The sequence below is a fragment of the Rhinoraja longicauda genome, unplaced genomic scaffold (genome assembly GCF_053455715.1).
Source record: "Rhinoraja longicauda isolate Sanriku21f unplaced genomic scaffold, sRhiLon1.1 Scf000071, whole genome shotgun sequence".
In the NCBI taxonomy this organism is placed as follows: domain Eukaryota; kingdom Metazoa; phylum Chordata; class Chondrichthyes; order Rajiformes; family Arhynchobatidae; genus Rhinoraja; species Rhinoraja longicauda.
The window spans coordinates 19,940-44,955 of record NW_027601289.1 but is presented as its reverse complement, the minus strand read 5'-3'; the positions used below and the strand labels follow the sequence as shown (position 1 = coordinate 44,955).

Genomic DNA, 25,016 nt, shown 5'->3' with positions numbered 1-25,016 from the left:
TCTCCGCGAATGTGCAAACTGCACACAGATACAGTACCCAATGTCAGGACTGAATCCAGCTGCCTCATTGAGTTGCACAATTTCAACTCATTAGTTAATATTGCACCCCACAGTTTGAGTAGCACTCACAGCCTTAAATTCCCTCCATTCACCTCTCCTCTCTTCCTTAGGAAAAGCCAAGGAGAAACCGTATCTATTTCCTTGACCAATTCCCTGAGGTTTTTGAGTGGCTTTAGTGCCAAATCCTGTTTGACAAGCCTCCTTTTGAGGCACCTTTGGATGTTTTAGTACATTATAAATTACATTTATACACCACGTTTCTCTGATGAAAAGGAACTTTAAATGTTTGGTGTAAAGCTGACTTTGCTTTCTTGTTTGTGTGCAGATGAACAGCAGCAGAACCCCTGTCACAACAGGAATGACAACAGCCGAGTCACTCACATTGGTCACTTTGAACGCAGTGAATGTAAACAAATCTGGAGCTGTGAGCATATGGCAGAAGATAGCTGCTGCCAATTTCAGTGAACATGAGCAAAGAATTTTCTTGCAGACTCCAAATGCACAAGTGATCTCCGGGATTTGTGTTTGGGCCGCACTGATTGTGACATTTCATCAGGTGAGTTCAAGGTTTGCATTGAATTACACTGAAATTATAGCACTGCCACACATCATTCAGCCCGCTGGTTCGTATCAGTGTTTAAGCAGGAGCATCCTCTTGTGCTGCTACATCTTTCCCCACACCATCCCGTTTGATCAATATGTCCTCCAATCATTATTTCTCAGGTTAGACACGAAAAACTGGAATAACTCAGTGGGACAGGCAGCATCTCTGGAGAGAAGGAATGGGTGATGTTTCAGGTCGAGACCCTTCTTCAGACTGGTTAGGTATAAGGGAAACGAGGGATTTAGATGGTGATGTGGTGAGATAAATAACAATGAATGAAAGGCAAGAAAAAATTAACGATGGTAAAGGAAACAGGCCATTGTAATCTGTTTGTAGGGTGAAAATGAGAAGCTAGTGCGACTTGGGTGGGATAGAGAGAGAGGGAATACCGGGGCTACCTGAAGTGAGAGAAATCAATATTCATACCACTGGGGCTGTAGGCTGCCCAAGCGAAATAGGAGATGCTGTTCCTCCATTTTGCGTTTAACCTCGCTCTGACAGTGGAGGAGACCGAGGACAGAAAGGTCTGTGTAGGAATGGGAAGGAGAATGAAAGTGTCCAGCATCCGAGAGATCAGGTTGGTTCAGGCGGGCTGAGCGAAGGTGTTCCGCAAAATAATTGTCCAGTCTGCGTTTGTTCTCGCCGATGTATAAGAGTCCACATCTTGAACAACGGAATACAGTAGATGAGGTTGGAGGAGGTGCAAGTGAACCTCTGCCTAACCTGAAAAATCTGTCGGGGTCCCTGGACAGATTTGAGGGAGGAGGTACAGCAACGGGTGTTGCATTTTCTGCGATGGCAGCGGATGGTATCTGGGGAGGGGGTGGTTTGGGTGGGAAGGGATGAGTTAACCAGGGAGTTGCGGAGGAAGCGGTCTCTGCGGAAGGTGGAAAGGGGTGGAGATGGGAAAATGGCTAGTGGTTAGATCCCATTGGAGGTGGTTGAAATTTCGCTGGGTTATCTGTTGAATGTGACGGCTGATGGGGTGGAAGGTATGGACCAGGGGGACTATCTGTTGCGATGAGGGGGAGAATGGGCGGAGATGCGGGGTACCGAGGAGGCATGAGTGAGGGCCTCATCTATGATGGGAGAGTGAGATTTCTCTCACTTCAGGTAGCACCGGCAATCCCTTTCTCTCTATCCATCCCCCACCCAAGTCCCACTAGCTTCTCATTTTCACCCTACAAACAGGGAACAATGGCCTGTTTCCTTTATCGTTGTTACTTTTTTGCATATCTTTCATTCATTGTTCTTCATCTCTCCACATCACTGTCTATATCTCTCGTTTCCCTTATCACTAACCAGTCTGAAGAAGGGTCTCAACCCGAAACGTTACCCATTTACTTCTCTCCAGAGATACTGCCTGTCCCGCTTAGTTACTCCAGCTTTTTATGTCTATCTTTGGTTTCAACCAGCATCTGCAGTTCCTTCTTACACATTATTTTCAGGTTTATTGAGTCTCATCTGAAAACCAGTTATCTACCTTGACTATTCCCGATGTGAACAATTACTAAGTCCTAACCACTTTAAAAACTTCTCCATAATCTTAGATACTTTAATTATATCCCTCTGTATTTTTTCTTTACAGGGTAATGTGTGTCAGAATGTCCCATATTTCCCTTCGGGTGCAACCCCCCAATTCTGATATCTTGCTTTGAAATCTTTTTCTCATCACAATAACCTCTATAACGTTTTACAAACTGGAAAAAAGATTTGCGGTGCCTTTTGAGAAACAGCTGAAGGATCATAGAATGATGTTACTTGAGAGAGGTTATCCAGGAGATTATGGTGTTCTAGTTCTTAGACAGGTCTATTCAGTTAATTTCTTTCCATCACTTTTTCCCCACCCTAGTGAAGGGAGAAATGTTTCCCCCATCCAAAGGTTTTTTTGAATATCATTATGAAATAATCTTCCAGTGCCCCCGTGTAGTCTGTTTCAAATTAGAAAAACCCACTACAGGCATCAAAAGAATCCTATGGGATCCCAACACTAGTCACATCTTTCCATCTCCACCAATTCCAACTTTCGCAGAGACCGTTCCCTTCGCAACTCCCTGGTTAACTCATCCCTTCCCACCCAAACCACCCCGTCCCCGGGTACCTTCCCCTGCAACTGCAGAAGGTGTAACACCTGTCCCTATACCTCCTCCCTCGACTCTATCCAGGCACCCCGACAGCCCTTTCAGGTTAGGCAGAGGTTCACTTGCACCTCCTCCAACCTTATCTACTGTATCCGTTGTTCAAGATGTGGATTCGTATACATCGTCGAGACAGAACGTAGACTGGGCGATCGTTTCGCTAAACATCTTCGCTCAGTCCACCTGAACCTACCTGGTCTCCCGGGTTGCGAAACACTTTAATTCTCCTTCCCATTCCCACACAGACCTTTCGGTCCTCTGTCTCTTCCATTGTCAGAGTGAGGCTAAACGCAAATTGGAGGAACAACATCTCGTATTTTGCTTCGGCAGCTTACAGCCCAGTGGTATGAATATTGATTTCTCTAACTTCAAGTAACCCTGGCATTCCCTCTAACAATGGCCTGTTTCCTTTATCATCGTAACTTTTTTGCATATATTTCATTCATTGTTCTGCATCTCTCTACATCATCTTCTATATCTCTCATTTCCCTTTCCTGTGACTTTCAGTCTGAAGAAGGGTCTCAACCTGAAACATCACCCATTCCTTCTCTCCAGAGATGCTGCCTGTCCCACTGAGTTACTCTTGCTTTTTGTGTGTATCTTCAAAAGAATCTCTTTGTTTCCTCCAACCTTCTTTAGTTTTAACTGCATCAGCTGGTTAATGACTGTTCTGCCACTGGAAATCATTTATTTGTGTTTAATCAATCAAAGCTGCATTGAAAACATACCAAATGTTCCCCGTTTGCTCGGAATTCAAATAGACAACAGGGCACATTTAATGCTGCAAACCATTATAATGTTTTTGTCGTTTTTGTTCGCACTGATATAGGGTCAAGGATAATAATCCAATAAGAGATCCCAGAACTGCTAAAATTAGGCATGTTTATTCCACACTTTCCAACTCTGCATGTGTTCATAAATCGCACATGTGCCACATCTTCCAGAGTTTCCAATCAATCAATTTTGGGACGAAGGGATTACATGTTTCTTTGTTCTCTTGTAGATTTCACACAGGAAGTAAATGGTTTGTGTGTGCTTTTCTAATTCTGTTTCCTATTTTTACGAGGTACAGCTCTTCTGTAATCACTCTAACATCCTGTTTCCAAATGTTGATTTTTTAAATTAGTTGTTTACACACAGACTCCAATAAATTGTTTAAGTTACTCAGCAGTTACTCCATCTTTTTGTGTCTATCTTCAGTTTAAACCAGCATCTGTAGTCCTTCTTACACAAATTGTTAAAATTATTTTCACTCCATGCCTCTAATCTTAAATCCATTGTTGTTTTGGCTAGCTCCCTTTCACTCTCTCCTCAAGAGTTGGCTGAACTAAGATCAAATATGTTAAGTCTTAGACAATAGACAATAGGTGCAGGAGTAGGCCATTCGGCCCTTTGAGCCAGCACCGCCATTCAATGTGATCATGGCTGATCATTCTCAATCAGTACCCCGTTCCTGCCTTCTCCCCATACCCCCTGACTCCGCTATCCTTAAGAGCTCTGTCCAGCTCTCTCTTGGATGCATTTGGAGAATTGGCCTCCACTGCCTTCTGAGGCAGAGAATCCCACAGATTCACAACTCTCTGACTGAAAACGTTTTTCCTCATCTCCGTTCTAAATGGCCTACCCCTTATTCTTAAACTGTGGCCCCTTGTTCTGGACTCCCCCAACATTGGGAACATGTTTCCTGCCTCTAACGTGTCCAACCCCTTAATAATCTTATATGTTTCGATAAGATCTCCTCTCATCCTAAATTCCAGTGTATACAAGCCTAGTCGCTCCAGTCTTTCAACATATGACAGTCCCGCCATTCCGGGAATTAACCTAATAAACCTATGCTGCACGTCCTCAATAGCAAGAATATCCTTCCTCAAATTTGGAGACCAAAACTGCACACAGTACTCCAGGTGCGGTCTCTACACAATTAGCAGTTCAGCTGTATAACCTTCTGTGGAATGTAGCATTGTCCTGTAGATTAGCAACAGCTTGCTAATCAATATCTTATTAAACAACCTTGCAATATCTGTTTCTTCCGTGCTTTTTGATATGTGGGAAAACAAGTGTGTGTGTGTAGAACTATTTGATTTATAAAGTGCTCAGATAGAAATGAACACAATTGAGCACTGTTATCTGAGACTATATCCCCCTGCTTAATCATGATGAATGAAAGTGGATCTCAATTGATTGCTAGTTCACAGATTTAAATCTGGACCCAGCATATTTAACTTCTGTTGGTTTCAATTCACTGTACATGAGGACCAAGATGTCCATTATGTGTAGGAAAGAACTGCAGATGCTGGTTTAAATCAAAGGTATGACACAAAATGGTGGAGTAATTCAGCAGGACAGGCAGCATCTCTGGAGAGAAGGAATGGGTGAGGTTTTGGATTGAGGCCCTTCTTCAGATGTCCATTATCCTTGCAATGAACAAGTATGCTTTGCCCAAATATATTGTTATCCATTTCCAACTCTTTAAAAAGTTGTATATGGTGATTTGGCGTTCCAACTTGACAGATCTGCAGGATTTATAAACTACAAACCAATAAACAAAACTTTTCATCTTTCTCACTGCAGAGCCCTCCTAACTTTTATTATCCTGTATGCTTTGTGTGATATTTCTGACTCCATTGAATGGAACCTTGTTCCATTGTTAATTCATAATGGCTTCAGTCCTCATCTGAACATTTCTCATCCTCCGTAATTTATGATAATTGGTGTCAAACCTGTTGCACAGTTTGACAGATCTGCAGTTGTGTTGTATTCTGTCTGGGAATGATCTTGGTTTTCCTTACTTTCACAATGATTTCCACTTTTTCTTTGACTTCTTGATATCCGTAATATATCTCCATTTAACTCCAGCAAAGAGAAAGGTCTTTGGCCTGAAATATAGCCCCGATTCTCTACTTACAGATGCTGCCTGACTGCTGAGTATTTCCAATATTCTGTTTGTATATAAAAGAAACAGTTCTTTCTGTGATTGTTTAGCCAGAAGACTTTAATATCCACCTTTAAACGCAGGTTAGGCCTTGTTTATAGTATGTCATCTGAAAAGGCAACACTCCCCATATCACCAGTTCCCCTCAGCACTGCACTGAGGTATCAACCTTAATCTATTGCTCAAATGTTAGTGAGGCTGACTCGGGTGAGAGTGTTAATTAGTGAGACTGTCAAATTACCATATAATAACGTAAACATCAAGCAAGCCCATCAAAGAGAGGCATTAGTGATTCACCGTGACGCCCTTCTGGAAGGAGAGCTGAGTTAACTAAATACTTAATAGTGATTAAAGCTGCTATTGTGAAAGTAGTTCTCACGGCAGTATACAAATTCTGGGCAGAGCCCATAGTTCTGTTGTGATCATTGCTTAGTTCTGCTGCTGAAAAATACACTTAGAGTCACATAGAAACGACTTAATCTACAGTAATAACTCTTATCTCCCTATTTCTGGGATTCACTCCCACATCACGTGTGGCTGCGCCTAACGGCTGCGGCTCTCTGGCAGTCTGTTTGTCTTTTTTTCTTTTTTTTGTTTGTGTCGGTGTTGGGATGGTTTTTGTTTCTGTTTTTGGCTGTGTATGTGTGGGGGTGGGGGTGGGGGGTGAAGGTGGGGGGTGAAACCTTTCTTTTATTAGGTCTCTTCCCCGGGGCGCAGCTCGGCCGCGGGACCTTCCATCGGCCGCGGGGCCTTCCATCGCCCGGCGCGGCTCGGCCCGGCCGCTGGACTTAACATCGCCGGCGCGGCTCGGCTGCGGGACCTAACAGTGCCCGGCGCGGCTCGGCCGCGGGGCCTTCCATCGCCCGGTACGGCCGCGGGACGGTTCAGCGCTCGGTGCGGCTCGGCCGCGGGGCCTTCCATCGCCCGGTGCGGCTCGACCGCGGAACGGTTCAGCGCTCGGCGCGCCCGCGGGGCCTTCCATCGCCTGGCGCGGCTCGGCTGCGGGACTTAACATCGCCGGCGCGGTTCGGCCGCGGGACGTTTCAGTGCCTGGTGCGGCTCGGCCGCGGGATGTTTCAGTGCCCGGTGCGGCTCGGCCGCGGGACTTAGCAGCGGCGGCGGGGCCTTCCATCGCCCGGCGCGGCTCGGCCGCTGGACTTAACATCGCCCGGTGCGGCCGTGGGTGCGGGGGGAAGAGAGTGGAAGTTTTGTTGCCTTCCATCACAGTGAGGGGGTGTTTGGAGTCACTGTGATGGATGTTTGTGTTGGGGTCGTGTGTCCTGTGTTCTTTTCTTTTTTGCTGTGTCTTGTGACTGCTGAAATTTCGTTCGGTATTTATACCGAATGACAATAAATTTCTGTTATACTGTTATACTGTTATAACTAGAACCATAAAGGTAATTAAAGTGCAAATTGCACAATTTTACTGTAAGAAATCAAAGTGGATTCCAGGCAACATTTATTCGAGGGTCCATAAATCTGGTTGGGCCCAATCTATTTAGTTCTTCACCTAGGAGAGGTCTGTTGTATTGATCAAGTTTCACCCAGCCATTTAACCAACCAACATGTGGAGGGGATTAAGAGCCTCAGAGACGGTCTTTTGCTTTATTGCAGTTGTCAGGGTGTTAGCGCGTAATTAATAGTTCCACGTGCTATGCATTTGAACTCTCCTGACTGCCGGCATCTGATGTGCCCTTGAGCACTTTGAATGAATCAATGATTTAACAGCGTCTTCCCCACTCTTCAAACTCTTGAACTGACCTCTCATAAACTAAGGATGTATCTGCTGGAGGAACTCAGTGAGTTCGAGGAACTCCGTGAGTTAGGCAGCATCTTCGGAGGTTAATGGGCCGGAGGCATTTCAGGTTGAGACCATTCTTCATAATTAGGAAAGGGCCAAATTGCTCCCTTTTCATACCTCGCTGGATTCAATGCTTCAGTTTATTCTTCTGCAAACAAACAAGTTCGGAGCAAGAAGACCACGTAGATCCTTCAGCTGGTTCTGTCACTCATTAAAATTAAGGCTGATCTGTTTATAATCTCAACCTGCATTTTCCAGCAGTGACCTTTCACCCTCTTGCTTATCTAGAATCTATCTTCCTCTGCCTTAATTTTTTTTAATCTCTTTCCAGTTCCCTCTGAGGAAGAGTTTCAATGACTGAAGACCCGCTCTTATTTTTCACATGGCTCACTTTCTTCCACTCCCCCCTGCCCCTTTGGATCTAAAATAACCCAAAATGCTAGGATTACTCTGCAAGTCAGGCAGCATCTGTGGAGATACGATTAGAGTTTCAGGTCAATAAACCATTTGTTTGAACTGATCCTTCATCAGAACACTGGATCTTGTATGTTTCAATCAATTCAGCTCTAATTTATCGAAATTCCTATGGATACAAGCCTACCCTGTCCAACATTTCCTTGTAAGAAAATCTGCCCATTTCAGGTATAACCTAATAAATGTCTCTGAACTGCTTCCAATGTATTACCATGCTTTCTGAAATGGGGAGAACAGTATTGGATATAACACTCTAGTGCTCAGGAATTAGATTGAGCAGAATTTGTAAAATGTTTCCAAGAAAGTTTACTCGAGTAATTATGCAGAGAGGTAGAAACACGGCCTCTTATTAGGAAATGAGGCCAGGCAAGTGGCTGAATTATCTTATTTTCCGATAGGAGGGACGTAAAAAGTGGTTTGCCACAGCGATCGGAACTGGGGGTTTGGCTGTTTGCCGTGTATATTGACGATTTGGATGAGAATGTAGGTGGCATGAGTAGTATGTTAGCAGATGACATCAAAGTTGGTAGTATGGTGCACAGTAAAGGTTGACTGAGGGTACAGCAGGATTTAGATCAACTGGAAATGTAGGCCAAGGAATGAAACATGAAATTTAACTTGAACAAGTGCATAGTCATTCATTTTTGAAAACTCGAACCAGGGCAGGACATAATAAATGACAGGGTCCTGAAGAGTGTAGAACAGAGTGACCTTGGTACAAGTACACAGTTCCCTGAAAGTGATGAAACAGGTAGACAAATTGGTGAAGAAAGCGTACTGTGTGCTCACCTTTGTTGGATGGGGCATTGAATACAAGTGTTGGGACACCATATTACAGCCATAAAGGACATAGCTGAGACTGCACTTGGAATATTGTATGTGGTCAGGTTTCCATTTTGTTGGAAGCATGTGATTAAGTTTGTGTGTAGAAAAGATTTTTTAAAAATGTTGCCTGGACTGGAGGGCTTGAGATACAAGGAGAGACTGAATAGGCTGGACTAGGAAGGAGGATGAAGGAAGAACTTAGACATTTATAATTCAATGAGGGGCATAGATAAGGAGGAGGGTCACTATCTTTTTCCCAGGGTAGTGGGAAACCTTCCCCAGGTGTTTAAAACTAGATGGCATGGTGCGGTTAGAGAGGAAAGATTTAAAGAGGATGTAAAGAGCTAGATTTCCATATAGAGGGTGATGGCATCTGGGATGAGCTGCTTGAAAAAGTCCCACACAAGAGATTAGTGTGCAAAATTAGAGCATATGGTATCAGTGGTAGGGTATTGACATGGATAGAGAACTGGTTGGCAGACAGGAAACAAAGAGTAGGAATTAACGGGTCCTTTTCAGAATGGCAGGCAGTGACTAGTAGGGTGCCGCAAGGCTCAGTGCTGGGACCCCAGTTATTTACAATATACATTAATGATTTAGACAAAGGAATTAAATATAACATCTCCGAGTTTGTGGATCACACAAAGCTGGGTGGCAGTGTGAGCTGTGAGGAGGATGCTTTGAGGCTGCAGGGTGACTTGGATAGGTTGGGTGTGTGGGCAGATGCATGGCAGATGCAGTATGATGTGGATAAATGTGAGGTTATCCACTTTGGTGGCAAGAACAAGAAGTCAGATTATTCTCTGAATGATGTCAGATTAGGAAAAGGGGAGGTGCAATGAGACCTAGGTGTCCTTGTACATCAGTCACTGAAAGTAAGCATGCACGTACAGCATGCAGTGAAGAAAGCTAATGGCATGTTGGCCTTCATAGCGAGAGGATTTGAGTATAGGAGCAAGGAGGTCCTACTGCAGTTGTACAGGGCCCTGGTGAGACCGCACCTGGAGTATTGTGTGCAGTTTTGGTCTCCTAATTTGAGAAAGGACATTCTTGCCATTGAGAGAATGCAGCGTAGGTTCATGAGGTTAATTCCCAGGATGGCGGGACTGACATATGATGAAAGAATGGATCGACTGGGCTTGTATTCACTGGAATATAGAAGGATGAGAGGGGATCTTATAGAAACGTATACAATTCTTAAGAGATTGGACAGGCTAGATGCAGGAAAAATGTTCCCCATGTTGGGGGAGTCCAGAACCAGGGGTCACAGTTGAAGAATATGGGGTAGGCCATTTAGGACTGAAATGAGGAAAAGCTTTTTACCCAGGGAGTTGTGAATCTGTGGAATTCTCTGCCGCAGAAGGCAGTGGAGGCCAATTCACTGGATGTATTCAAGAGAGATATAGCTCTTAGGGCTACAGGAATCAAGGGATATGGGGAGAAAGCAGGAACAGGGTACTGATTCTGGATGATCTGCCATGATCATATTGAATGGCTGTGTTGGCTCGAAGGGCCGAATGTCCTACTCCTGCACCTATTTTCTATGTTTCTAAAAAGTGGTAGAGGTGGGTATGTTTACAATGTTTGGCCAGGTACATGGACAGGAAATGTTGAGAGGGATATGGACCAGGCAAATAAAACCAACTACGAAGGCATCTTGATCAACATGGATGAGTTGGACCGAAAGGCTAGTTACCATACTGCATGACTCAGTGGACTGGCCTGTCCCCTGGATAACTGGCTTAACCTTCCTACTTTTGCATTTGGTTCCCTCATCAATAAAAAAAATAACATTCTGTTACCTTTCCCAATTGTGTTAGAAGGCTTTCTGCAGCCCCTCAACAGTTCAGTCTTGTAGTCGTCAGACAAGACAACATTGCTGTGTGGCCAGCAGATTCCCAACGTTGCACTTTACTCTAATTTAGTTGCCCCCAATCTCAAAGCAAAAATGTGAGGCGATGAATTTTACCACCTAAACTGGGCCCTGCAGTCATTTTCTGGAGGGAATGGCTGCAAGGTGATTTTAAAAAAGGCCATGGAACCTAAACATTATTGGGCATATATTTTTTAAAAAACAATGTGAGTCACGCAGCATTTGTGGAAAGATAAACACAGCACATTTCAAGACAAAGACCCTTCATCACTTCTTCAATCTAAGTTTCCCTTTACATAGATGTTGTCGAACCTTCAGAGTGCTTCCATAATTTTCTGTTTCTATAGCCCACGTCCAGTATTTACAATTTTTTTGATTTTCATTGTTGAGCAATCTCACTATTGCATCAATAATTCAGAATGAGTCCAAAGTGCACATGGATTTCTCTCTCCATCTCCAGGCCTCTGCAGCAGGGGTGTTAATCATTAGCTTGGCACCAATGACCATCTGTCTATCTGCATGTCCTGACCAGATTCTCACTTGGGAACCAAAATTGTAAACTATATGGTTGAGATAAAAGTTCAAAAGCCAATAGTTCAGGAGAATCGCTAGGTTTTAGAATGAACTAAATGACAATGTTCTTGCGTTTTTAAATGTCGGAAGGCTGCAAGAAAGATGGAGCAGTCAAGGAGCAGCTGCAGAGCCTTGTGAAGATAATTTACGCACTACATTACTTCCTGGAATATTACTTGGATCTATATCAGCAAAGGCAGGCGCGTTGCCTCTGTTAGCAGGCTGTTATTCCCACCAATCTGAATGGAAAATCTAAGCTATCCTCACTGCAGTACTAAAGGAGTGTTGCACTTTGAGTAATTTTAGATGTTAAACAAAGGCATATTTTCCTCCTTCGATAGATGTATGAAAATGCACTGAATTATGCTGAAGAGCGGGATAGTTTTTTTTCTTACATTTCTAACCAATATCTCACAACCAGAGCCACAATTATTATTTTCTTTTTTTTTACCAACTTGTTTTTACCCACTCAATTTCTACAGATCCAACAGTAGCTATGTGTCAAATGACCTACTTCTGCTATTTCTATGGTCTTATCCCTGCACAAACCTTCTTTCTTTTTATCTGTGTTCTGCCCACATGACCCTTGCTCTGTCGTTGTGCAAGTGACTTCATTAGATGCTTTGCAATGCAATAAATATATAATGGCAGATGTGTTTTAATTGAGATATGTATGTGCAGTCATGTTCTGAACCAGGAGTGCACTACAACTGATATAGCACTGCTGGGCCAAGCTTTGTCCAGTGCTTGATTTTCTACCTGGCTACAACATCACCTTGGTTGCATTGAGTAACGTCCAAAGTTCAACTTGCGTTAGAGAGACTGATCCCAGCAAACGAGTTGCTTTACATCGGAAAGAAGTCCTTAAAAAACCCCAAAAAACATCCTCCATGTTCTTTATGTTGTGTATCCTTACCAAGGCTAAAACTACTTGAAATGCTGCTCCTACACTTCTAATTATACCTCTTTTGGGATGTTGACATTTAAACAGGAGGAGAGCATTTCTAATGTTCATGAGATGTGAAGTCATGGAACATTAGAGTACTGTGTAGAAAGTTTAAATCTTCATGTACAATGGTAGTTTTAGCAGCAGCTCAAGGTATCTAAAAGGAGATTGAGTTGATTTAAGGTTTGACTTTCCAATATCAAGCTCTTCTTCTCTAGATCTGAATTGCATTTGTACCATTTAATAACCTGAAATTCCCTTCTTATTGGCAGCCACACAGCCAGTTATGATATTCTGTCCAAACTCCTTATTTTCCAGTCCAAATCATTTATTTACAACACAAAAAAACAAGGTCCAGCACTGAACCCTGCAGAGATCCACTGCTGGTAACCTTGCCCTCCCAAACTCCAGACAACTTGTATCCTTTGCTATGTAGGAAAGAACTGCAGATGCTGGTATAAATCGAAGGTAGACACAAAATGCTGCAGTAACTCAGCGGGACAGGAAGCATCTCTGGAGAGAAGGAATGTGACCCGAAACATCACCCATTCCTTCTCTCCGGAGATGCTGCCTGTCCTGCTGAATTACTCCAGCATTTTGTATCTACTTTTGCATTCTTTGCTTCTTCCCACTGAGCCAATTTTCAATTTAGCTTGTCGATTTAAATAGATCCCTTGGCTTTGACATTATTGAACTATCTAGATCTTTGTCAAATGCCTTGCTAAAATCCATGTATATTACTTCAAAAGTTCTACTCTCCCCGTTGTTAAGTTTAAAAAAAACCCAATTTAGTCACCTTCTCTTAACATGACCTTCCCTAACATCCATGATAAATGTCCATGATTAATTCTGTGTCTCTATGCATTCTGCAGTTCAGTGTTTTTTTCCAATGACTTACCCACAGGATTTTTTCCTTCTTAATGCATGCAGATTCCTTTGCAGGGTTTGTGAAGAAACTCTCCATTGATGAGGGGAAGCTGAGTTATTATCCTTATTTATCCATCCCTTTTACTCAGCTTTAGACCATTATTAACCTTGGGAGTTCGCTGAACATTGATTGGAAATCAAATTTGGAAAGCCCTGATCTGGATCACAGGGCGGGATACTTGACCAGCCACCAAATATTGATTTTACGTAGCACTCCAAATGCAGTATAATACTTTGGCATTTCACAGGCATAGTTATTGGACAAAGTTTGGCATTGACCCTCAAGGCAATTGACCAAAAGTCTGGTCAATTTGGTGTGGTTAAGGAGAGTGGCACAGTAGTGTTGCTGCATTGTAGCATGAGAGACCTGGTTTGGATTCTGACCTTCAGTGCTGTCTATATGGAGTTTGCACATTGATCTTGTGAGCCTCCCTTGTGTGTTCTGGTTTCCTCTGATTATCACAGAGATGCGATGTTTGAGAGGTTGACTTTCTACATTCACCTTTTTCTCCCATCCTCCCTAATCCCCCTCCAAGCTAACTATTCTCCTACTGCAGATCTACAGTAGTGAGAAAATTGATGGGGATGGGAGAGGAAAACTGGGATAGGATAAGAGAGACCATTGATGATTGGCATGGTCTTGATAGGCCAAAGGTCTTGTTTTGTGCTGTATCACTCAGTGAAAGGAATAGAGAGGAAGAGGCATACATAGGTGAAAGCACAGTTGCAAATGATGGGATGTGTATATTGATGACACGCCAGAGGCCAGGCTTGGGAGAGCAGAGGCATCTCAGAAGGTTACAGGCAAGGAGGAGATTTCAGAGAAAGGGAGGGTTGAGAATGAAAACATTTAAAATTGAGGAATGTTTGCAAATTTTCATTTAATGACACGCTGTTTAGAACTTCCTCTGTAATCATTTGGAATTGAACAGAGCACCTATTTATATTAATGCAGTAGTAATTTCCAGCTGAAGCTCCTGGACAGTGTTAATGATATATGCCTGGGGCTCCAAGGTTCCCTTTGATTTATTTTTTTAACTCGCGGGGCTGTACTCACTGGGAATTTGTGTTTTGCGTTGCTTGCTGTGCCTTCGAGGTTTGCAGCTCAGATCAGATTGTGTAATCTGTCATCTGGAGGCAGCTGTGCCTCGTATGCGGATGTGGCTGCTCCTGATCGCAGGTACCAAATTGATTTGAATCTAGGAGCCATTATATATGTCAGCTGTTGTTTGTGAATATGTTACCGTGGCATGTAATTATAAAATGTTTGTCCTAAAGCAAGACAACATTGCTTTTGGTTTCCATACTTGCAAAATGGAAATTTAGCCCATTGAATCACTATTGGCTCTTGGAACGATTACATCAATCTCATTCCCCCACTTATTTCCCTGAGGCCTATTGTTCCACTGATGCCCACATCAAGACCCTATAGATTTTCTACCACCCACTCACACTACTGGTAACTTACACTAGCCAATTAACTTATTTTGAGTCTGAAGAAGGGACCTAACCCAAAACATAATCAGTCCAATTCCCCCCACAGATGCTGCCTGGCCCACTGAGTTCCTCCATTGTTCTGAGTTTTGTTCAATCTATGAATCTGCTTGTCTTTGGGAGGTGCAGCCAAGGGAAATCTGAGATCATGGAGAATGTGATAACTCCACATAGATATCACGAGAGGTCAGGACAGAACCCTGCTTCACAGAAAAGTGGAACAACTGCATTGTCTCCAGTGCTACTGTGCCACCCCAATTTAAACCATCACTGCAATAATGCAGAGGATAGACACAAAATGCTGGAGTAACTCAGTGGGCCAACAGTGTCTCTGGAGACAAGGAATGGTGACGTTTTGGGTCAAGACCCTTCTTTGCTTGAAAAGATTTCTCATGCAGTCTGATTCAGAATCTATCCATATGATTTTGTTTCATATGCATACCCTTATCCAGCTGCCTTTTGAAATTATGACTTGGTGATACGTAGATGCAATGAACTGCAGATGCTTGTTTACAAAAAAAGACTGCTGCAGTAACTCAGCGGGTCAGGCAGCTGGAGAACGGTGGATAGGAGAGGTTTTGGGTCTGGACCCGTTTTCAGACTGATTGTAGTGGGGGGTAGACCAGCTTTCTGCCTGACCTGCTGAGTTACTCCAGCACCGTCCTTTTACTGGTGGGTGATAGGTGGCCCGTGGAGGGGTAAAGAATGACAACAGATGGAGCCAGTTATCAAAGGGAAAGGGTGGAGGTTGAGAGACCGAGGTATGTGAATGATGGATGGAGGCAGACATCAGAAAGAGGCAGATGGAGCCAGATGAGGGGAAAGGGAGGGTGAAGGTGGCGATGGCTGATGGAGATTGATGTGGGAATGCAAAGACTGTTAGTGCTGCAATTTGCTAAGGAAGGTGATTGTGAGAACTTTAAGGGGAGAGGTGAATGGCAGATGGAACCTGAACCAGATGAAAGGGGAAGCCAATGGATGGTGGGACAAAAATGACAAAACTGGAGGAGAATGGGAAATGATGGAATGAGGTTGGATACATCATATGTGAGGGCTTTTCTGAAATTGAGAATTGGTGTCTATGCAACTGCTCCTTGTTCAACAAACCCAGCATCACAGGAACCAGCTGGTGAAGGCTCATTGCAGTCCTTTTGAGGGAAAAATACAGTTGCTCCTCAATTTACGATGGGGTTACGTTCCGATAAACCCATCGTAAACCGAAAATATCGTAAATCGAAAATACATTTAATACATCTGATCACGTGACCGGAAGCGAGCTGCGGCTCGCTGCCATTGCCCAGCGTTTGCAGCATCGTAAAGTCGAAATATCGTAAGTTGAGGAGCATCTGTATTGTTAAGATCAAAACTCTAATAGACCAGGTGGACTCTCAAGGCAAGAAACAATGGCCCATCAAGCCTCATCCAAGTACATATTAGATGGAATGAATATTTTAGATTCAGATTAGATCAGTTTATTGTCATATATACCAGTGTGGAATGAAATTCATTGTTCACATGAAGCTCTGTGTAAGCAATATTCATGCTGTAATGATAAATGCAAGAATAAATACAATGACGTGCATTCTCTACCACTCATGTAGGCAGTGAGTGAGGTATTGATCCCTGTAAAACGTGGGTGAAAATTCCTTGCCTCATTTTTGTTCTTTGACGTCCAAAGTAATGATGCACTCCAAATCAACGTCTCAAATAAACAAATAAATTATTTTATTTGCCATATGGGGAATTTGCTTCTGCTGTAACTATTTTCCAAAGTAACTCCTTAGACACAAAATTATTTTACAGTGTAAATCTAGTTACCCATTCTTTTTGCAGAAGCACATGATAAAATGTGGCTGACGATCACAGGCAAATGGGTTAATCTAATCAATCTGTTTTAAGCTGCTGCCAAAAATCTCCATCTCAGATACCTGTGGTCTTCAGAAAAGAGCGTGGGATGGAGTTGCAAGCTGTTGGTGATTGAGAAATATGTTTTGACGCTCATTAAAAACAGCAGTCGGAAGCACTGAAAGGTTCATTGGTTTGCGCTGTTAGATGAATAAACAATGTATGATTTAATGAAAATTTTAATTTAAAATGTATATAATCTTTTCATTTCCCACCTCTTCACAGATTTACCTGCATCTCCGAAATTACAGCAGGCCCAACGAGCAACGTTACATTCTCCGAATCCTTTTCATTGTTCCCATCTACTCCTTCGACTCCTGGCTTAGCCTACTGTTAATCAGCAATGATCAGTACTACGTTTACTTTGACTCTGTGCGAGATTGTTATGAAGGTGAGCAAATGTCATTATTCCAGGAATCGGTGTGTTTGTTTCTTATCCTATAGAGATGAAACCAGCATATCTCTCCGAAGAACGAGTTGGGATATCTCTTGTGCTCTTTGAGATACCCTTGCTCTCATGCACCCTCTCTCGCACATCCCCATCCTCACTTGTGTTGCCCCCTCTCTCGCTCATTCATCCCTCTTTTCCTCCAGATCTGCTGCAGATTATTTGCTTGTTACGGAGTAATATAATTAATTTCCTGGGAAGGGGAGTACATGGGTGTGATTTCTCTGAAGCATAGATGCTTGGGATTTGCCTGCATAAGAAAACTGATTTATTTTTGCTTCTGATGTTTTCCTCAGACCCTGCAACACTTGCGCTTGGCACAAATGTGCAAACACAATGTCCAATAATAGGTGACTAAGGAGACATCTCTTTCTGTTTGTGTTAGAACATGAATGCAATGTGACTGTGGAATGAGGGCACTGGAGAATGTGAAAAGGCAAGAAGCACAATGCTGGAAATAATACAGGTGCAGAACACTGGTGATTTTATCCAATGGAGCATTTCATCATTTTGCAGCAAAAGAATGAGGATAGGTTGAGGCCAATCAGAAGATGGGTCTAATTCTTAACATCTATAGAGAGAAGGGGGAATTAGAAAAGCTAGATTAAAAGTTGACAGGACAAAATCAATGGGCCCAATTTTCAGTTCCCCCAGGAGAGCTAAACCTAATTGTAATTTATTTTTACAATCCAATGAATCGTAGTTTCAGCAGAAGGCACGGATAAATGGATCCTGCTGATTGGCAGCTTGATTAAAGAGAGGATTTGGTAGCCAGGGCTGAATCCATGGAAAATATCCTGCATCGAGACTGAACTGGATGAAATAGTCATTCTCATTGTCATTGGTCCAATCTTTTACAGAAAATGAAAATAGCATTGATTGGAGCCACAGCATTGTATAGCACGGAAACCCACTACGTCCATGCCAAACTTTGTCCATCTATGTTTATCCCCTTGGCCCCTATTTAAGCATCTATTTAATTATCTCTTGAATGTGGTGATTCTGTCTGATTCCACCACCTCCTCTGGCTGCACATTCCAACATCAACCACTCTCTATGTAATCCCCTTTAAATCCCCCTTTTTTTCATCTCAAATGTATGCCCTCTTGTTTTGAATGCTCCATCCTGAGAAAGTGACTGCATACCCTATCTAGGTCTGCATACATTTTATATACATCTATCACGTCACCCCCCCCCCCCCCCCGCGCCTCTTTTGCACTAAGGAAATCAAGCCCAGCCTATCCAATATTTCCTTTAACTGAAGTCCTCCAATCCATGCATCAGCTGTTGAATCTCCTCTGCACTCTCTCCAGCACAATCATAACCTTCCTATGTTGTGATCAAAACTGCACACAAGACTCTATGATCCAACCAGTGTTTTCTAATGTTGCAACACAACTTCTTAACCATTCTAAGCCTGACTAAACATGCCATATGCCTTCTTCACCATCCCATCCGCTTATTTATAGGGTGGTGAAGAATAACTATTCTTTAGATAATCATGGATTGACTTCAAATAGCCATGACAGCTCTCCCTGAGAAGCTGGGGATCGGCCCCCTTTAGTCCTTGCTTGTTAATCCACTGCAATGTTAGGTGGGGAATTCCAAGATTTTGATCCAGAGAGATATTGGATATACATTAAACTCTTGTCTTTCTGATATTCACACATCTGTAATTCTCATGCAACAGATAGAAAAAATACCAAAGAATATTAAGCAACATCATAAAATGCTCAAAAAGTGAACATTAAAAAATGTCTTTTCACTCTTATTTTGCATAACATTTGAAATGTTCGCTTATACGCATGGGCAGTGCAGTTGTAAGCTGATTAGCAGCAAATCCTCTTTGAAGATTTGGCATTTCATGTGATGGTGAGTGCAGTAATTCATTTAATTTGTTTTGCTGCCGATTGCATTAATACTGTTTAGCCTTAACGTATAGAATTGCCAGAACATAGGATAGTACAACAGGAATAGGCCCTTCAGCCCATCATGTCTGTGCCAACCATGATGCCAAGCTAAACTAATCCCATATGGTTGCATAATATTTGTATCCTTCGCTTCCCTGTCTGTTCATGCATCTGTTTGAAAGTCTCTGAAACATTGCTATCTTATCTGCTTCAACCACCTCCCTGGCAGAGTTTTCCAGGCTCGTATGGCTCTCTGAGTAAAATACTTGCCTCACAAATCTCCTTTAAATTTCCCCCCTCTCTTAATGCTCTACCCTCTTGTATTTGATATTTCCACGGGGGGGGGGGGGGGGGGGGGGAGAAGAGAGGAGGAGACTGACTACCCTATCTCACCTCTTGTAATTTTGTAGATTTCTATCAGGTTGCCCCTCGGCCTCCAGTGTTCCAGAAAAAACAATCCAAGTTTGTCTAACCTCTCTTTATAGCTAATGCCCTCTAATCCAGGCAACATCCTGGCGAGTTTCTTCTGCACCCTTTCCAAAACCTCCAAATACTTCTCTTGCCTGGCAATTACACGCAGTAATCACACTCCTCCAAATGTGGCCTAACCAAAGTTTTGTACAGCTGCAACATAACTTCCCAATTTTTATACACATTGCTTTGACCAATGAAGGCAAGCATATGTAACCCTTTTTTACCACCAAACTACTTGTGTTGCCACTTTCAGGGAATCGTGGATTTGCAACGCAAAATCCCTCTGTACATCAATGCTCCTAAAGTCCTGCCATTTACTGTATATTTTTCTTTTGTATTGAACCCCTCAAAAAAAAAACTTGCATTTATTTGCATTAAATGGCACCTGCTATTTCTCCACCGACATATCCAACGTATAAAACATCTCTATAAGTGATAGATAAAGAAAATATTTCACTATATTTAGTTATTTATACATCGTCCTAGGAGTCTTTCTCTGTGTTTTCATTCTAGTCTATATCACAATCCCCATATTTTATATTTGATGGGTGTAAGAGATTTTATGATCCAAGTCAAAGAGAGTTTTCTGTGTTCTGCCAAGTTTTAATTGCCCACGCATCTTCTCACTGTTGCTTGATGTGTCCTACTGTTTGCAAATTGGCTGGTATGTTTGTTCACAAGTGACTGCCCTTCAAATAATTATCTGTAAAGAAAGTCAGGCCATTATGAAGATCCATATAAATATCCTGTGGGTGTTGTCTGAAAATCCAATTGTGGTTCTTGCTGCATCAATCAACATGGTGAGCATCCAGAGACTGAGTGGGATATAATAACAAAATCATAGCATACCAGTCCATTTGACTCACTGAAGGTGCTAACACCCAATTTATCTCCCAAAGCCATCGCAATTTTCCCTTTCAGCTCTTTGTCCCATTTTCTGTTTGGAGTTATCTGTTTCCACCGTTTTTACTGGCCGTACATTCAATGTAAAACATTGTTATTTAAAGGGATGAGAACATATAGTTCTGCAATTTATTTAAAGGTTTATGGATGGAATTCTGGTGAGTTATTGAATCATAGAGTCGTACAGCATACAAATTGGTCCACTATGTCCGGCCGACATTTTTTGCCCATCTACACGAATGTCATTTGACACAACCACAAACACATTTGTCTGTCTAAATGCCTCTTAAACATAGTGATTGTCTTTGATTCCAGAATCTCCTTGGGTAGAATGTTCTAGATATCAACCACTCTGTGTTAGAAAAGAAACTTGCCTCAAATAATTTGCTTCTTCCTCTTACTTTAAACCTATGCCCGTTCGTTTTTGTTATCCCAACCATGTGAAACATATGTTGATTACCTACCTCACCTCTGCGCATTCTCAAGCACAATTGCATCCTTCCTATAATGTGGTGACCAGAACTGGACACAACGTTCCAAGTGCGGCCTCATCAGTAACATTGCATAGAACATCCCAATTTATACTCCCTACCCTGACCTGTGCTTTCTTCACCACCCCATTCAGCTGTTTTGCCACTTTCAGAAAACTGTGGATTTGGATGCAGAGTAGTGGTCGTACCATTTACTGTATATATCCTATTTCACTTCCCAAACTAAACCACCCCAACTTTTTGGGATTAAATTGTCTGCCAATTTTCCATCTAATCTGTGCCCTGCTGCAGCTTGAAGATAACATTCCTCACCATCCACAACACCTCCAGTTTTCATGTAAACAAACTAATCGTTACCTTCTGCATTCACATCCAAGTTGTTAATATATATCATAAGTAACAAAGATGACACCATCGATCCCCGCAGTACACAACTGGTCACAATTTCCAAAAAGCATTCTTCCATCGCTACTGTCTGCCTCCAACCTATTAGCCAACCTATTTTGCATCCCACGTGCCTTAACTTTCTGGCCTAGCCTACCATGAAAGGCTTTGTTAAATGCTTTACTAAAGCCATAAAGGTAATATCTACCTCTATGCGCTCATCAATCTCCTTTTATGTGGTGATACTCTTTTTGTGAATTCTCATGATGCCAGCAATCAATCCATCCATCCATCCCTCCCTCCCTCCCTCCCTCCCTCCCTCCCTCCCTCCCTCCCTCCCTCCCTCCCTCCCTCCCTCCCTCCCTCCCTCCCTCCCTCCCTCCCTCCCTCCCTCCCTCCCTCCCTCCCTCCCTCCCTCCCTCCCTCCCTCCCTCCCTCCCTCCCTCCCTCCCTCCCTCCCTCCCTCCCTCCCTCCCTCCCTCCCTCCCTCCCTCCCTCCCTCCCTCCCTCCCTCCCTCCCTCCCTCCCTCCCTCCCTCCCTCCCTCCCTCCCTCCCTCCCTCCCTCCCTCCCTCCCTCCCTCCCTCCCTCCCTCCCTCCCTCCCTCCCTCCCTCCCTCCCTCCCTCCCTCCCTCCCTCCCTCCCTCCCTCCCTCCCTCCCTCCCTCCCTCCCTCCCTCCCTCCCTCCCTCCCTCCCTCCCTCCCCTACATTCTTTGAGGATGCCAGACACTTGAGAGTATACAGCATTTCTAAGTCAGGGTAGGGGTTCTTGTATGCCTACCAATGTCAAAGGTGATGGAGGTCATGGGTTTGGGAGGTACTGTTGAAAAACATTGGCAATTATTTTTTTTGAGATACAGCGCGGAAACAGGCCCTTCGGCCCACCGAGTCCGCGCATTAACACTATCCTACACCCACTAGGGACAATTTTTACAGCGATCCCCGCACATTAACACTATCCTACACCCACTAGGGACAATTTTTACATATTACCCAGTCAATTAACCTACATACCTGTACGTCTTTGGAGTGTGGGAGGAAACCGATCTCAGAGAAAACCCACGCAGGTCACGGGGAGAACGTACAAACTCCGTACAGACGGCGCCCGTAGTCAGGATCGAACCTGAATCTCCGGCGCTGCATTCGCTGTAAGGCAGCAACTCTACCGCTGCGCCACCAAGTTATCATATCATATCATATCATATATATACAGCCGGAAACAGGCCTTTTCGGCCCACCAAGTCCGTGCCGCCCAGCGATCCCCGTAACATTAACACTATCCTACACCCACTAGGGACAATTTTTACATTTACCCAGCCAATTAACCTACATACCTGTACGTCTTTGGAGTGTGGGAGGAAACCGAAGATCTCGGAGAAAACCCACGCAGGTCACGGGGAGAACGTACAAACTCCTTACAGTGCAGCACCCGTAGTCAGGATCGAACCTGAGTCAGTAGATTCTGTGGCTGCCATTCACTACAACCACAGTGAAAGAAGGGTATGTTCAAGGAATGGCAAGAGTGCCGATCAAATGGGCTGCTTTTTCCTGTTGAGGGATGTTGAAATTGAAAACATATCATCAAAGAATGTTTATAAGCGTTGGCTTGTTGTTGACCTTCCAATATTGCCACCAATATTGTGTAAACTTTGCATTACATTACAAAACCAGTGTACTTCAAAAGTGCTTCAATGCAGTGTGTAATGTTTACGGTGCTCTGAAGTGTGAAAGGCATTTTCTTTCATGTGCTTTTCTATGTCCGTTGCTTTTTATCTGCTCATAATATGGAATTAATTAACCACATTCAATGAAACTATTACATAGTATGCAAGGAGAGGAATATCAATCTGAAATATTGACTGCCCATTAATCAGATATGGTGGAATATAAAACGGGTTTAAAGATGCAGATAACTTTTGGGGGTGGGGGGGGGAAAGAGGACAAAAGTTGAGGCCTGTGAGAATGCGGAGAGCAGGAGACACCAAACAACACATTGTGTGATAGATTAAGGGGTGGTGGTCAGATGGATAAAGATGCAAGATATCCAGCTGGATGAGATACATGGGAGCTAAAATTGTTATCTGAAATTATTAAAGGAAAAAAACTGCTGGAAATCTGAAAAAACCCGCTTTCTATAGGCTGATTATCTGAAATAAATGTCTGGTCAAGAAGATTATAATGTTCTTGGAAGGAAGATGTTTCGCCTTTTTATTCCCTTTCCCATCCTGGCACCCGCTATAGACAATAGACAATAGGTGCAGGAGTAGGCCATTCAGCCCTTCGAGCCAGCACCGCCATTCAATGCGATCATGGCTGATCACTCTCAATCAGTACCCCGTTCCTGCCTTCTCCCCATACCCCCTCACTCCGCTATCCTTAAGAGCTCTATCCAGCTCTCTCTTGAAAGCATCCAACGAACTGGCCTCCACTGCCTTCTGAGGCAGAGAATTCCACACCTTCACCACTCTCTGACTGAAAAAGTTCTTCCTCATCTCTGTTCTAAATGGCCTACCCCTTATTCTTAAACTGTGGCCCCTTGTTCTGGACTCCCCCAACATTGGGAACATGTTTCCTGCCTCTAATGTGTCCAATCCCCATTCCTTCTCTCCTGAGATGCTGCCTGACCTGCTGAGTTACTCCAGCATTTTGTGAATAAATCGATTTGTACCAGCATCTGCAGTTATTTTCTTATACCCCTAATTATCTTATATGTTTCAATAAGATCCCCCCTCATCCTTCTAAATTCCAGTGTATACAAGCCTAATTGCTCCAGCCTTTCAACATACGACAGTCCCGCCATTCCGGGAATTAACCTAGTGAACCTACGCTGCAAGCCCTCAATAGCAAGAATATCCTTCCTCAAATTTGGAGACCAAAACTGCACACAGTACTCCAGGTGCGGTCTCACCAGGGCCCGGTACAACTGTAGAAGGACCTCTTTGTTCCTATACTCAACTCCTCTTGTTACGAAGGCCAACATTCCATTTGCTTTCTTCACTGCCTGCTGTACCTGCATGCTTCCTTTCAGTGACTGATGCACTAGGTCACCCAGATCTCGTTGAACATCCCCTCTTCCTAACTTGACACCATTCAGATAATAATCTGCCTTTCTATTCTTACTTCGAAAGTGAATAACCTCACACTTATCTACATTAAACTGCATCTGCCATGTCTGCCATGTCTATGATGTTACGTTATCAACACTCATTTAACATTGAGGTCTCATTTGTTGGGAGTGGTGCAGCTGTGAGAATAGGGCAAAGGGCATTTTCGAGGAGCACTCTGGATCAAACGAAGTACTGGGTACTCAGTTTCTCTCTTCACAGTTATTCACTCATATTGAGCATTGCATTTTCTATTTTATTTGAAAGTTGCAGCCTCTGTAGTTTTGGCTTTGTAACCCAAGGTGTCGGTCGCTTAGTAATTGGATACTGTTGCAACTGCACCTTTAAATTTGCTGACGACACCACCTTTGTTGGACGAATTATGGATAAAGGTTAGTCAGTGTATAGGAAGAAGGTTGATCATCTGATTCTTGCCAAAACAACTGCCTTACTCTCATTGTCAGTAAAAGCAAGGAACTGAATTTAAAAGAGGAAGGCCGAGAACCAACAAAGCTGTCTTCATCGGGTCGGTGGTGGAGAGAGTGAACAAGTTCCTTGGCGCGCATATCTCTGAAGATCTGCTTAAACCCATCACCACATTGGTGCAATCATAAAGAAAGCCCATCAATGCATCTACTTCCTGAGAAGATTGAGGACAGAATGAAGAAGGTTCCAAAATGTGGTGAACACTGCTCAGTCCATCATGGGTACTTACCTCCCCATCATTGAACCCTATAAGAGGCTCTGCTC

At 43.3% G+C, this 25,016-nt stretch overlaps 1 protein-coding gene across 1 annotated transcript in view; it reads left to right on the top strand.

The window, feature by feature from the left end:
- Positions 1-385: 385 nt before the first annotated feature.
- The window catches only part of LOC144589750 (transmembrane protein 184A-like), a gene marked incomplete at its 3' end in the record, with an annotated part of 44,002 nt that continues 19,371 nt past the window's right edge, over positions 386-25,016 (top strand). Inside the window, exons 1-2 of the mRNA XM_078394850.1 lie at positions 386-616; positions 16,778-16,943. Coding sequence (XP_078250976.1) covers positions 386-616; positions 16,778-16,943 — 397 coding nt within the window. The remainder of the gene's footprint in view (positions 617-16,777; positions 16,944-25,016) is intronic.